Raw genomic sequence first — 12962 nt, forward strand, 5'->3', positions numbered from 1 at the left:
CAATTTCCACCCATCAGCCCACCCGGGAACCTACAAACTCATCTGGGTGTCTGCTTGGTCCTCCACTTACTGGGTACATGGTTTCCCCAAGGGGCACCTCTTGGGACAGCCTGAGACTGGGACACTACAGCTGTAGCTTCAAAACTCTGATAGAGCCCCAAGCTGGGCTTGGACCAGTGGTAATCCCAACCTTTCCACCCCTTCTTTCCTGGAGAAGCCCACTCCCCTGCACCTCAGCTGGCTGGACAGGAGCCACCTCCTACCTACCCTCTCTGAGTAGGGGCTCTGTCTCTAATGAGGACTCCCTGTCCTTCCATCCTCTCTGGCCTGTGCTTCTCCAAGAGGAGTCTTTCCAAGGAAGCAACTGGCCCCTCTCCTCAATACTCAGTGCAGGGTTTTCCTTTTGTAACCGTCTGCGTGAGGAATTCCTGCAAGAGGCTCAGCCAGCCTAGGCCCGACTCTGCCCAACTCCATCAGGCATCATCTGCTCAGGGACATAAACGTTTGGGGGAGATGGAAAGCCAAATAGGAAAGGATTAAAATCTGATTTTGCATCCATTCATTCAGAGATCAGCCAAATCCCTCAGCCTAGTGTGGCTGGTCAGACACAGCCCATGCCCTCCCCAATATTGCAAATGATCCTAAAATCAAAACAGCTCTGGGTTGGCTTTGACTTTGTGCCTTTTTAGCATTTGGTGGGTTTGGTTTTGCCAACTCCAGTCTAGTCTGGTCCGCTCCCCCTTGCATGTGGACTGGAGAGAGGGACTCACCACAAGTTGAGCATTTTCAGGCAGCTACAGAGAGTATAGAGAAAAAACACAGAAAGGAAGAAAGAGCGATTAGTTCACAGAGGTGGGATGGAAGCGAGTCACTGCAGCCATGCAAACATGCAGTGCAGAGCGGCAGACACACACCAGGCCTGCCCGCCGCCCGCCCCAGCACTCACACCACTCTGCCCTCGACACCTCCTCCGTGGGTGCGAGGCCTCTGACAAACACCCATTCTCCACGGAGGCATCAGACCCCTCAGGTTCTTATCTGGGGCTGGGATCAGAAGGGGACCCTGGGCCACCAGCAGCTCTTGTCCCCTGTAGCTCCAGCAGCAGAAGGGCCTGATGATGGATCTACACCTGGGGCCTGCCTTCCAGTGATATCCACTGCCAGGAGCTTTTCTCCAGCACACTCCAAGCAGAAGCACTGGCAGGGCTCTGCCTGTGGAGTGCCAGGGAAAGCCCATCCCACTACTGCACATCATCTCAAAACACAGAGCCCAGCTCCAGTTCCAGCTCCTGCCAGCTCTCTCTGGCACCTTTTCTGCAGGGCAGAATCCCAAAGTCCTTTGCTCTTCTTGTGTGCCTGAGGGGATTTGTGCTCAGAGATGTAAGGAAAGACAAAGACCTCCCTGTGGCAAGCAGAATGAAGTGATCTATGCTTGGGAATTACAAGAGACCCCAAACCTGTCAGTGTAAAGCAGCTTATGCTCTGCTTCCCAGCACCTCCAAAACCAATCTGGGAGCACACAAACGAGGGCTGGAGAGAGACAGGACAGCTCCATGTGCTGTGGGATAGGGCCTGAGTGGCACAGCTCTTTCCCACCTGGCTTGATGTCTCCAGTGTACACAGAGTGGGGGCTGGACCTGGCCTCGCTGCACAAACATGGGCTGGTGATGTTCCTGGCTCTTCCTTGCACTGGGTTGTTGGACCAGAACTGTTGAGGGTGATAATCTGCTCCATCCTAGGAGCCACATGCCTGGGGTGACCCCCTTCAGAGCCCATGATGCCAAACTGGTGGTCTCTGCCGGCCACACAACCCATATCTAAGAGGAATGTTGCCCACTCAGGAAGTTGCTCCTCAAGATCTCCCCCCCCTCCCAGCCTTATGAGGAGCCTGCACCAAATCCAAGGCTTCTTGGACTGGGAGGAGAAGGTGTGTCTGTGGCCGCTGGGATCAAGGCCAGGCCAGCTACCAGTGAGCAAGATCCCACACACATGCTTCCTGAGGAATTGGGGAATCCCCGAAGGATTGGGGAACAGAGAGCAGAAGACCTTCAGGACAACCAGCACAGATTACATACAAGGACCTTTTCCATCCATACACCCTTCCTTGCACCTGCCACTTTTTCACTTCATACAGAAGAGAAAGATTGAGGCAAACAATGGGGGACAAGTGGCACCAGTATCACCCAGTCAAATAATAACCAGGCAGCTGGGCCATGTCTCAGCAATGACCAGTTCAAAGGCAGCCCTGAGCCTATTGGCTCCTTGTTTGGGGACTACCAGAACTCTGTGGTGACTCTGTAGTGACAGGTTCTGGTTTAGTTCAGAGGCAGAAAGAAGGTGCAAAAGGTGACACGATGGTGCCAGATGTAGGACAGGAGCCAAAATGGTCAAAGCAGCAGCTCTGACAGCAGTTCTCATGTCTGACCACAAGCTATAGGAGAGGTCAGCTTACAGGGGGCACTTTCTCCATGGGCTGCTTCTGTTTCCTCCCACTCAGCTTCTCAGGGCTGGACTAAGAGAAACCCCAGGGAGAACTATCCACTACCTGCAAGAGTTACTTCCAGACTGTTCAGGATACCTGGCATCCACCTCTCACAGCCAGAAATGAAGTGACAACTCCCAGACCAATGATCTCTTTGCTGAGCTGTGCTCAATCTACTCCTACACTCTCAGCACGAGAGCACAGCTTGTTCTCCCTCTGCAATGGGGGATGCTCACCGGGATTCCTGAGATCAGCTCCTGGTATTTTGGTATCTGTGCTACTGAAACGTCTATCTGGCAATACATGCTCTGAGTGAGAGTTATGTTCTCCAGGCATGACAAGTGTCAAAGAGAAGCAGCAGCAGCACTGAAGGCACCATGCACAAAAGCAGCAATATGCAAGGAAAAGGGCACGGGACATGAGCAGTGAGGACTTTGCCACACAATAAATGTCCCCACTTGCTTCCCAGGAGAAGGATAACGACCACCCAGTGGAAAGCCTGTTGTAAAGCAAACGTACTTAGCTTCCTCCACCACCTCCACCTCCGCCTGCGCTGTGATGGGTGCGTTGGAGTGTGCTCCTGTTGGGTCGTCCACGTTCAGCTCCCCATTGGTTGAGCTCACCACCTGCAACACAAAGGAATACCCTGTTAGAGAGGCTCCCTGGCAAGGGCTGCTGAAGGAACGGGAAATCTGATTAATACCCATTTGCTCCTGTCTCTTTGCACCCTCTCAGGAGGCTGCTGAGTTTCGTGGGTGCCTTGGAGTCTCCAGGCTGGAGCAGCCAAAGCAGAGCAGCAGGCAGGGGCCTGTGTGCGTGCTCCGTAACTCACATTCCTGTGCCCAGCACATTACTTGGCATTGAGAGGCCCCTCTGGGAGCACAGGCACTGGTGTGAGCACTGACTGCCAGCCCTATCTACACACACAAGCTGTATGATGCTGATTGTTTTCTCCTGACATTTGTACAGGTGAGCAGCTCAGTCCTGTTGCCTGACAGTACTATGGGGAGAAGCCTGAATCCTTAAGTCTCATTCCTTACACTGCCAATTTTGGGAATTATGTCCTCGCCCCAAAGCTACCGACACAGTCTCTCATCTCTTTTTGCCTAACACCTGTGATGATGGCTCACTCCAGCTTTTCCATTACAGGGATAACCATCCAGCTCACCAGCTCCCAGCAGCTCCACTGTTGGAGATTAGGATTTTTCTTTTTTCTTTTCTTTCTCTCAGGGAATTTTGTCCCATCTGCTGCCTAAGAGATGATAACGGCCAGTACTTAAAGAGACAAAAGAAGTGGCCAAGGAGAGGAAACCATCTCTTGGGAAAGGCAGAGATACTGCAAGATTTTGGCTGGGGGAGTGGGGGACTGGGCTCAACTCCTTGCTTGCTCTCTCAGATGGAAGGGGAAAGGTCCAGTTGCTGCTACCATAGGGAGAATTCGCTGCCACTGTGGAGTCTATCCCCTGCATTGCTTCTTCCTTACCGTGCGTGAGCCTTTGGATAATTAATCACTGCTCCATTACTATGACAACCCCCAAAGCATCCTGCATGGTACAAAAAGTTCAGCTGACCCTTCATGTTTCACTTGGATGTTAGACAGGCTTCTGCACCTTGCTGTGAAAACTGGGAGCTGCTCTTGGCTCCAGAACTGTAGGGACACCTGGTTTCCCCACCCTGTTTCTCCTCTTAGCCTTTCTACAAGGTAGAAGGAGGCTGCTCCCATGGGGTGGGGGTAGGGGTGGTACTCAGAACTCCTGGTGGCTCTGGATGATCTGACCACCACGGATGAAGGGAAGGAAGCCCTTGGAGCATATAGCCCCTTGTCAGCACATTGTGGTAATTTTGAACACTTCAGTCCTACCAGGAGCTGCTGTTTATGCCAACAGAAATTCCTTGGGCTCTGCCAGGACAGGTCAGAACTCAGCTCACACAGTGCTCAGAGCTCTCCTTAAGTGACAACTTCTTGGTCTTCAACCCTTCCCTTACTCATCATGCCTGGGTTGCCCTGGGTTCTCCAGACTCCCATGCTTCCCATACAGAACTGAAGAGCACTGGCAATTGCGTTCCCAGGGTTCTTCTCACACTTCATTCAGCTGCTTGTTAAATTCCATTTTACAAAAGGCTTTGATTTTCCTCCTCGCTTTTCATGTGCCTATACTTCATCTTCATGTAGCAAATTCTGCCTTAAAGGGATTGGTGACTCGAAGCTGCTGACCTGCCAAGGTCCAGCATGAGCTGGGGTATCTGCTGAGGAACAATTCCAGCCTCTGCAGTTTAGCAGCCACACACAGCACATTTCCTGTTCTCAACTGCAGATAAGCAGAATTTTAGTGCTTACAGTGGCACAAGGAGCTTGTAAAGTGCTCAGGTTGGCAGCTCTTCCTGTTCGATTCCTAGGGCTGCTTCAGTGTTTCTGTCACAAGGAAACATTGCCCTCACTGAGAGGGGTCAATCTGATTTCTATTTGGGCCTCAAGATATGTTGTACACGAGATGAAAGATTCCTAAAAGAGCTGTACATGTTTTTCTAGCAGCCCTGTCCCCGGGGAGGCTTCTCCTAGCAGCCAATCAGGGTAGAGAAAACCTCCATGATCAGACTGTGAGTGACCTTTCCCTACTTCCCGGTGGGGCAAATGCCCCGATGCCCGCGAAGAATGCCTGGGGAATTCAGGCCATGGGAGGAACCTTAACACATAAAAGCAGCTAACTATGACACAACGAGAGCCATTCTGCTTTGGGTTGCTAGGAGGGAGTAGGGGCTCGCTTGTAGGGTCTGCTTGGCCCCCCTCCTCCTCATGCCTTTTCCTCCCTGGGGTCCTGCTTCCCTGCTTCACTGTTCCTGCAAACCAGATTGTCATTGCGATGACCCTGTGCTCTGCTCCCTGACAGTGGGCACCGCTGCAGCCAGCCATCCCTGCCGTGTTTCCTGGGCGCAGCCAGTGCCACCACCAGCCTGCACCCAGCCGAGCCCACAGCTGCCACTGCAGCTGTTGTCTGCAACACGAGCCCGCTTGCATCCAGCTGCAACCACCACCACTACTGTATTTCCTGCACTGCACGTCTGCACCAACCCGTAGCAGGAGCCCGTAGTGACCAGCCTGCCACTGATGCCTGCACTCGGTCATGCCCACAGCTGCTGTGCCCCGAACCTGGGAACCTGCAGCTACTCCAGGATTGCACCTGTGGCCACAGCAGCCTGTTCCCTGACAATGGAAGGAACATGCAGCCTGGTACTGTTTGGAAATCGCACCCAGCCCGCCACGGGAGCTACGCAAACGCACTGCAGGTCGCAGCACACGTGCTCTGCCTTCTAAGCTGATGTCGACCAAGAGCTGGGTTTCTTGTGGTAATGCTGTCCCTGTCTTCTGTTTCTTTCCCCCTCTCTCTTTTTCTTCACTCTGCTCCTTCTCCTCTCCCCCTTTAGTAGAAACACTTACCCTTTTTTATCAATAAATGGTCCTCAGATAAATTGCTGCGTTGGCACTTTATTTTCATCTGAGAAATGGATCAAAAGAACCCTTCTCAACTCCCCCTTTTATTGTGGAACGGGATGCTCACAGAAAAAAATACAAATAAAAACATCTACTCTCTACTGAATGCTGAAGTTGTACAATCACAGAATGGTTTGTGTCAGAAAGAACCTTCACAGTTCATCTAATCCAACCCCCTGACATGGGCAGAGACACCTTCCACTAGAACAGGTTGCTCCAAACCCCATCCAGTACTTTCTGCTCACATCTGAGAGCAGAGCTACACATTCATCGGATCCTCCTTATCTTTGTTTCTCTCCTACTCAGTAAAATATCTTTAAATTAAAAAAGGACCGTGGAAGCTAAAGCCACATTAAACCCAACTATGTATCAGGAATAAGTAAAAATGTCAGCCTAATCTTCATTTTTCTAAGGGACATCCTGCACTACCTGCCTCCTTGGCTCAGCTCTGTCCTGCTCCAAGCACTAATTTCCCATTTCACCAGAGCCAATCTTCAGGGTGTTGTGTCTGACAGCAGAGCCAGCTCTCATAGCAAAGCTCTGCCAAAGAGGCAGCGATAGCAAAGTTCTTGTTTGCTTGGATGACTCTCCAGCTTGTCCAGCCAGTTCACTCTGGCTTTAGTGCCAAAAGGTCCCTCAGTGAGCCTGAGTGACAACCAGGACAGGTAGGGCTTCACCAACAGGAAGTTTTCAGGAATTTAAATACACTGGTAGTGTCAGCTCCAACATTGTCTGTTGCACATCCTCTGCTCATCTTCCAGGGCAACCCTCTGGGGATCCATCTTGTGCCCACCATGCCCTCAGACTGGTGGTGATCTGCTTTGGAACAGCTCAGCCCTTTTCCCAACATTAATGGGGACTGTGTACAACAAATCCTAACTTCAGTTGCCTGTACTGCCCTAGACCACCTCTAAGATAAGGTAGAGGGTACTTTATAGACCAGACCTACTAATGCCCCTCCTGCCTTCAGTTTAACAAATTTGGGTTCAAAACAGCCTAAAACTTTTTGTTGAAACAGTAAAAGGCATGGTGTTGGCCATCACAGCTTTGGTCCTTCTCAAACCATGGCTTGAGAACGCCATTTGGGACAGAACCAGTGAAACTGCTCTCCTGACCACAACACTGCTGCAATTTGAGAAGAATTCAGGGAGTTTAACACAAAAGCTGCACACAACAGAAGGTGGAGGTACCTGCACTGATCCTCCATGTCGATCTGCAGCCAAATGAGATGTCAAGTACGAGGTATTTGTCTGCCGGCTCGGTTGGATCTCCCACTCCCCTCGGCGATCCGACGATGCCTGCTCAGGAGTTCGGGAGCATGAAAGAAACAGAAGAGAGGGCAAAAGGTGAATAAAGAGAAGAAATAAAGGTGTGTTGGTTAGTGAGTTAGTTTCTTTTGCAGAAAGCAAGGCATTTACACTTTTAGCTGAGATAAAATTCTCCTTTACCAAGTGCACCTCATTATTTACTTCCAAGGTGGCTGCAGTGATCCACTGGGAGAGTGGATTTCATCTCCTCTAGCTGCTGTATGAAGGGAAAGATCTATTCTGGCAATAATTTTTTTACAACAGCTTCACTTCCCATGGATTTCAGCATAGGCACAATTAGACTGACAGTATTTAAGTATGCCTGTCAGGCCACACACACCAAAGCACTTGGCACGGCAGCAAGATGGGATTCACAAGCTCAACCTCCCTCAAATACGTCTTTTTAAACTAAAATTTGCAATATAAACCGAAGCCAAACATTTCATTTCACCCAAAAGCAGTTCCACACACTGATTCACCTGTGCAGTGCAGAAGGAAACATCCACACCTGCTTGACTGCAGAGGAGGTTGGGGGCTTTTTGGGTTTCTGCAGAAAAGTAGATAAGAAGCTTTGGCTAACAAGTTTCCTCTTTGCTCCCAAAGGATGAACATGTCAGGTGATTTAAAGTACTAGAACTTCCTATGTTTTCTTAGAAGAATCACCTGGAACTTGCACTTTAAGCTCTGGTGGGTCACTGTTGGGGGTTTAGGGTTTTTCCTTGTTTCCTTCTCTCATAGCATTTTGTCCCATCTGTTGCAAAGAAACAATAACTACCCATACTTAAGAGAATAAAAGATGTGGCTGGGAGGAGGAGGAGGAAGGGTGCAGCTGTCTACTCTCTTACCTGAGGGCTTTTCTCTTGGGAAGGGCAGAGTTACCTTGAGATTTTAGGCTGGGGGGAAATGGAGCGGGGAACAGCTCCTAGCTGCCTCTCGCTGTCGGCACTGGGGGGAGAAGGGTTGAGTGGCTGCCTACCGTGGGGAGAATTCACTGCCACTGCTGGGAGCCCAGTCCTGTACTGCTTCTTCCTTACCGTGGGAGAGCCTTTGCTCGTAAAGACTAGCCGTAGGACTTGGGCCTTATTGGCACCCAACTTCACTAGAAAGGACTCTCACCATCTACTCAGGTGCCTCAGGGGAAATCCTGGAGCCCCCTCCCTCTCCAGGGGAGCCTCTTGCAGTTGCGTTCAGGAGCCCGGCTGCCACCGCTAAGCCCTGCCACTTCGGGTTTTTCACTACACGGGACACCCAGGGCCTCTTGCTATGCCTGTGGAGTTTCTGATACATTTCATTTACTACTCCAGGATCTGCTCCTCCATCCCAGCCACCGCTCTGAGGTTCCTGCGGCAGCCCTGAGCCTCTCTCTGGCCCGCCCGTCATCACCGTGAGGGGGAGAGGGGCCGGGCTCGCGCCACAGCGCCCCCTGCAGCGCGGGGGGATCATCGCACCCGCCCTGCCCGGCCGGGAGCCACCGGCGCCCCTGCCGGCCGTGCCCGGAACTGCACCCAAGGGGAAAGTGCCGCGGCCGGGAGCAGGCTGGGACTGGGCTCCCGGCTCTGTTTGGGGCTGCTGCCGGGGCTGTTTGTTTGTCTAGTAAAGAACTGTTAATCCTTTTCCCATACCTCTGTGTGAAAACCCCTTAATTTCAAAGTTATAATAACTCGGGGGGAAGGGAATCATACTTTTCAATTCCAAGGGAGATTCCCGCCTTCCTTGAGAGACACCTGTCTTTCAAACCAAGACAGCCAGCTTTGGTGACAACACATCCAATGCTCACCTAAGATGCAGGAGGATCTCAGCACACCTGAAGGCAAGTGACCAGTGGGAAGAATGAATGCTTCCCAAGACTGGAAAGTGTGGGACAAACAGATCTGTGTTGGCCTCAAGGCCTCAGATGAATGAGACACCATGGATCTGGCCAGGAAACAGGAGGCTTCAGTGAATAAACCCAGGTTGTGAGCAGTGAAAATGCACCCAGAGAAAGACTCCAGAAACCCTAGAATAAACTTCAACAATCACTAGCAAATTGTCATTCAACTAGAGCAGGAACACATGCAAAAATAGGAGAATTGAAAGAGAAGCCTCCATAAAACATCCATTATTTCCTTTGCTCTGCCTGCCTCCTGGAGTGACCCACGGGGCTGCTCTTCCAAGCAGGCACCCCAACCAAGTGCTATTTCCCTAGAGGTCATTTTGTCATAGGATCATAGAACAGTGTGTGTTGGAACGGACCTTATGATCATCTCATTTATCAAATATTCTCACTACAAGTTCCTCCCATCAGCCTGAGATGCTGCTTACACCTCTTGTCCTTGGTGAAATCCAAAAGAAGCAGCATCTGCCTTGGAATACTTTTTTAATGGCTGTAATTCACAAGATCAGAACAACTGGAGAATTTCAAAGCAGGTTTTATGAGCTAGTAGAAAGCATTTATTGAGTGCTGTTCTTCCACGGCATCAGATGGCTTGACTAGCTCAGGGAATGAAGTTACATCAGTGCTGGGCGAAGCAGGCTCCTGCCTGGGAGCCTGTAACCAATTTCCAGGAAAGGCTGCAGTAGCCACAAGAGCCAGATTTGTCTCTTAGCTCTACAGCCAAGTAAGTATGTGACAAACTGGGTTTGAAGCAGGCTTGAGGTGAGCCCAACACAACCTAAGGAGTGACATCAAGAAAGTGATGCCGTGAAATTCAGAATAAACTAGACTAGACTAGACTACAATATTCTGAGCTGGAAGTGACCCACAAGGACCATCAGTCCGACTCCTGGCCCTGTACAGACACCCCAACAATCCCACCCTGTGTCTGAGAGCATTGACCAAACACTCCTGGAGCTTTGGCAGTCTCAGGCCATGACCATTCCCTATGGAGCCTGCTCAGTGCCCAACCACCCTTTGGGGGAAGAGCCTTTTCCTGATATTCAACCAAAATGTTCCCTGATACAGCTTGGGAGCATCAAGTTCCCACTAACACTCATCACCCTCCTACCAGCTTCCAAATTACACAAGAGTAAAGACAGAGGGGGAAGAGCTCACTCATTTTTGATTAAAACCCTTCACTTTCCAGAGGAAAAGGCTACAAAGAAGAGATTGCACATAAGCTCTTTACTAGGAGTCAAATATTGTAAGAGAGAACCTGCAGTTATTACATCCAAGAACAAAAATTAGGCCATTAAATCTGAAGACCCAAACCCACACCTCTAATTCACTTCTCGAGATGTTTAATTTTTTTTTCCTTTTTCCTTTAGAGAAATACTTTACTCAAGACTTTAAAGGAACATCCCTCAGAAGAGAGTTGTTTGTGTTTTGGTGAGAAGAACCTGATCTCCCGCATGCTATATTAAATAATTTATCATCCTAAGTAATGTTTAAGTAAAAAATATGACAAAAGCTGCTGTGCAATCCAGAACTGGACTATCTGTGCAGCTCAGAAGAACAAGGACTGCAGGCTGCCTGCATATTTTGAGATTTCTTTGGGCCTTTGTGAACTAAAATGCCTGAAAATGAAGCCAGGTGTCACTGTGCTGTCAAGGAAACATGATGCCTCACACATACACAATGTGAAGGTCTGTGGTCAAGGTGGACAATATGTGACTGCTAGAACAATCCCCCCAAAACCAGGGGGTTACTGCATCTGTCAGGGAATTTATTAAAGCAGATGACTGTATCAGGGCTCACACACCAGCCCACACTATTCACCATGCACACATGCTGCAAACAACCCGACTTCCTACAGCAACACTAACCAAGGAGGGGCCCTCTTGACTGCAGCTTGGGATGTATCCTACCCTGTGTTAGGTTTGTGACCTCTCAGAGCCCAGGAAGGCTGAGTCCACACAGGTCGTTGCACTCCATGCTTGGCTCTGTACCCACAAACCCTAGCTCGAGGAACTGAGCAGAACATGAAGGTTGGGGGAGCAGAATAAGCCCAGAACCACTCCCTGGGAATAACAGCAGCAACAGCTCCAGCTGGGAGCTGCAGTTGAAGATCTACTGAAAGTCTAAGAATTCTGTTAACACAGAAAATCCAAACTCTCAACACCAACAAAACAATACAAAGAGAAAGGAAAAAAAGGGAAATTCAATTTCGCCATGGCAGTTTGTCCAGACTGTGATGCCTTCCTGAGGGTTCTGCCCTGCCTGTTCTTTGTGCTCTGCAACACTCACACTGTGAACTGGACACTTTGAGAAGGACATATGGATGTTCCTGGGACACACATCCCTGTCACAGCCGCACGGCAGAGGGCACCTGGGAACAGGCTGCCATCAACACAGCTCAGTCTGCTTCACGGTCCATATGCTATGAGTAAAAGCATCTCAGAAAATGTGGTAGTCAGGGAGCCTAACCAGGCTGGATGATTGCTTTAACCTGTTTACCCACAAACCACAGAAAAACAACCCCATTCCAAACTGGACTCCGGCTGGCTCACGATACTGAGGAATTCCACTGCTTGATACCTTATTTCAACAACCCATTGCTTTGACAAAATTCTCCTCAAATCACCATCTCTAAATTAAGCAGGAATTGTCCTTGCTATGACCAAGAATCAGCCCCAGCCATCTATAACGCCATGTGGCTTCTGCTTCTCCAGGGCCAGAGGAATTGGGAGAGGAGCCAAGCAGTGCACCTGATTGCGAAGGGCCTGTTGTGATGGTCGGTCCCGGTGGATGTGGCTGTCTCTTGTCACTGCAGACGTCCCAGAATCTACATGGACAGATCCCACGGGAGTAGGCTGGAAAATAAGGTGTTGGTTAGGGCAGAGACTCTCACATGCACAAACCCACCTTGTCAAGCCAGTACGAGGCAGAAAAACATCAAAACACTGCCCAAAGGAGCCAAGGAGAATTACAGCCAGGGCTATCGAATCCCTGTGATTTACAGACATGAAATTTGATGGTGAACACCAGCACCAAATGTCTTGTATAAAAATAAATTACAAAGATACAGTTAGGTGCCTGTCTCGATGTCAGATCACACCTAGTACATCTCACACAGAATTATTACAACAGAAAATATACAGACTTGTTTTCCTCATCCCATTGTCTCACCACTTGTAAAAACCACGCTTGAATAGAAACAAGATGTGTTAAAATTAAAGCTTTATCTGCTCTCTTCTCGCCAAAGTAAAAATCCCTGCTCCCAACATCAAGATCTCCATGGCAACCACCGTGGTTGTCAGCAATAGCATGCTTGTCTCACAAGGTGCTCTTTATCAACTGCCTTTGTAATTAAAGAAAAATGAAGAGAAAATCTTGGTTCACAAAGGGAAAGATTTCTTAGGAACTCTGTTGAGCACAGTAAGTATTGGGAATGCTAAATATAGTTGGGAGAGTAAAGCACAGGCAGTGGTTCCAAGCTTAGTGCTGATGGCATTTGATCTGGCACCAGTGACAATTCATTCACAGATGTCATTACTGGTCTTTAGGGTGGGTCGTGAGCAGAATGACCCAAAACAAAGAGCTTTAGGTTCTTCCACCATATTTCCCCATGACACATCCTTTGGCCAAGGTCTTCCTGAATTTAAGTGGGTTTTGATGATAAAAGTGATGCAATGAGATCAGGGTCATGGTCCACATGGAGTCATGGAACTGCTGAATGGAGATTGGTTTCTGCCACATTTCCTTGCCATGTACTGTACAGAGCTGGTTCAACCTACGAGATATTCTGAGCTCAGGAGAGCAAGTTCAG

At 49.6% G+C, this 12962-nt stretch overlaps 1 protein-coding gene across 3 annotated transcripts in view; it reads right to left on the reverse strand.

Annotated features, from left to right (window-relative positions):
• Positions 1-12962, reverse strand: part of CSNK1G1 (casein kinase 1 gamma 1) — a 102983-nt gene that overhangs the window by 5405 nt on the left and 84616 nt on the right. For 2 of the 3 annotated variants that reach the window (XM_066196677.1, XM_066196676.1), the window contains 4 exons: positions 11902-12006; positions 7162-7269; positions 3001-3107; positions 771-794 (listed from right to left, as the gene is read on the reverse strand). In XM_066196677.1, the coding sequence (XP_066052774.1) occupies positions 771-794; positions 3001-3107; positions 7162-7269; positions 11902-12006 (344 nt within the window). The remainder of the gene's footprint in view (positions 1-770; positions 795-3000; positions 3108-7161; positions 7270-11901; positions 12007-12962) is intronic. The other variant, XM_066196678.1, reaches the window with a different exon arrangement.

This window comes from Chamaea fasciata, unplaced genomic scaffold (assembly GCF_029207755.1).
Source record: "Chamaea fasciata isolate MVZ Bird 193981 ecotype frontalis unplaced genomic scaffold, bChaFas1.0.hap1 SCAF_14, whole genome shotgun sequence".
In the NCBI taxonomy this organism is placed as follows: Eukaryota; Metazoa; Chordata; class Aves; order Passeriformes; family Sylviidae; genus Chamaea; species Chamaea fasciata.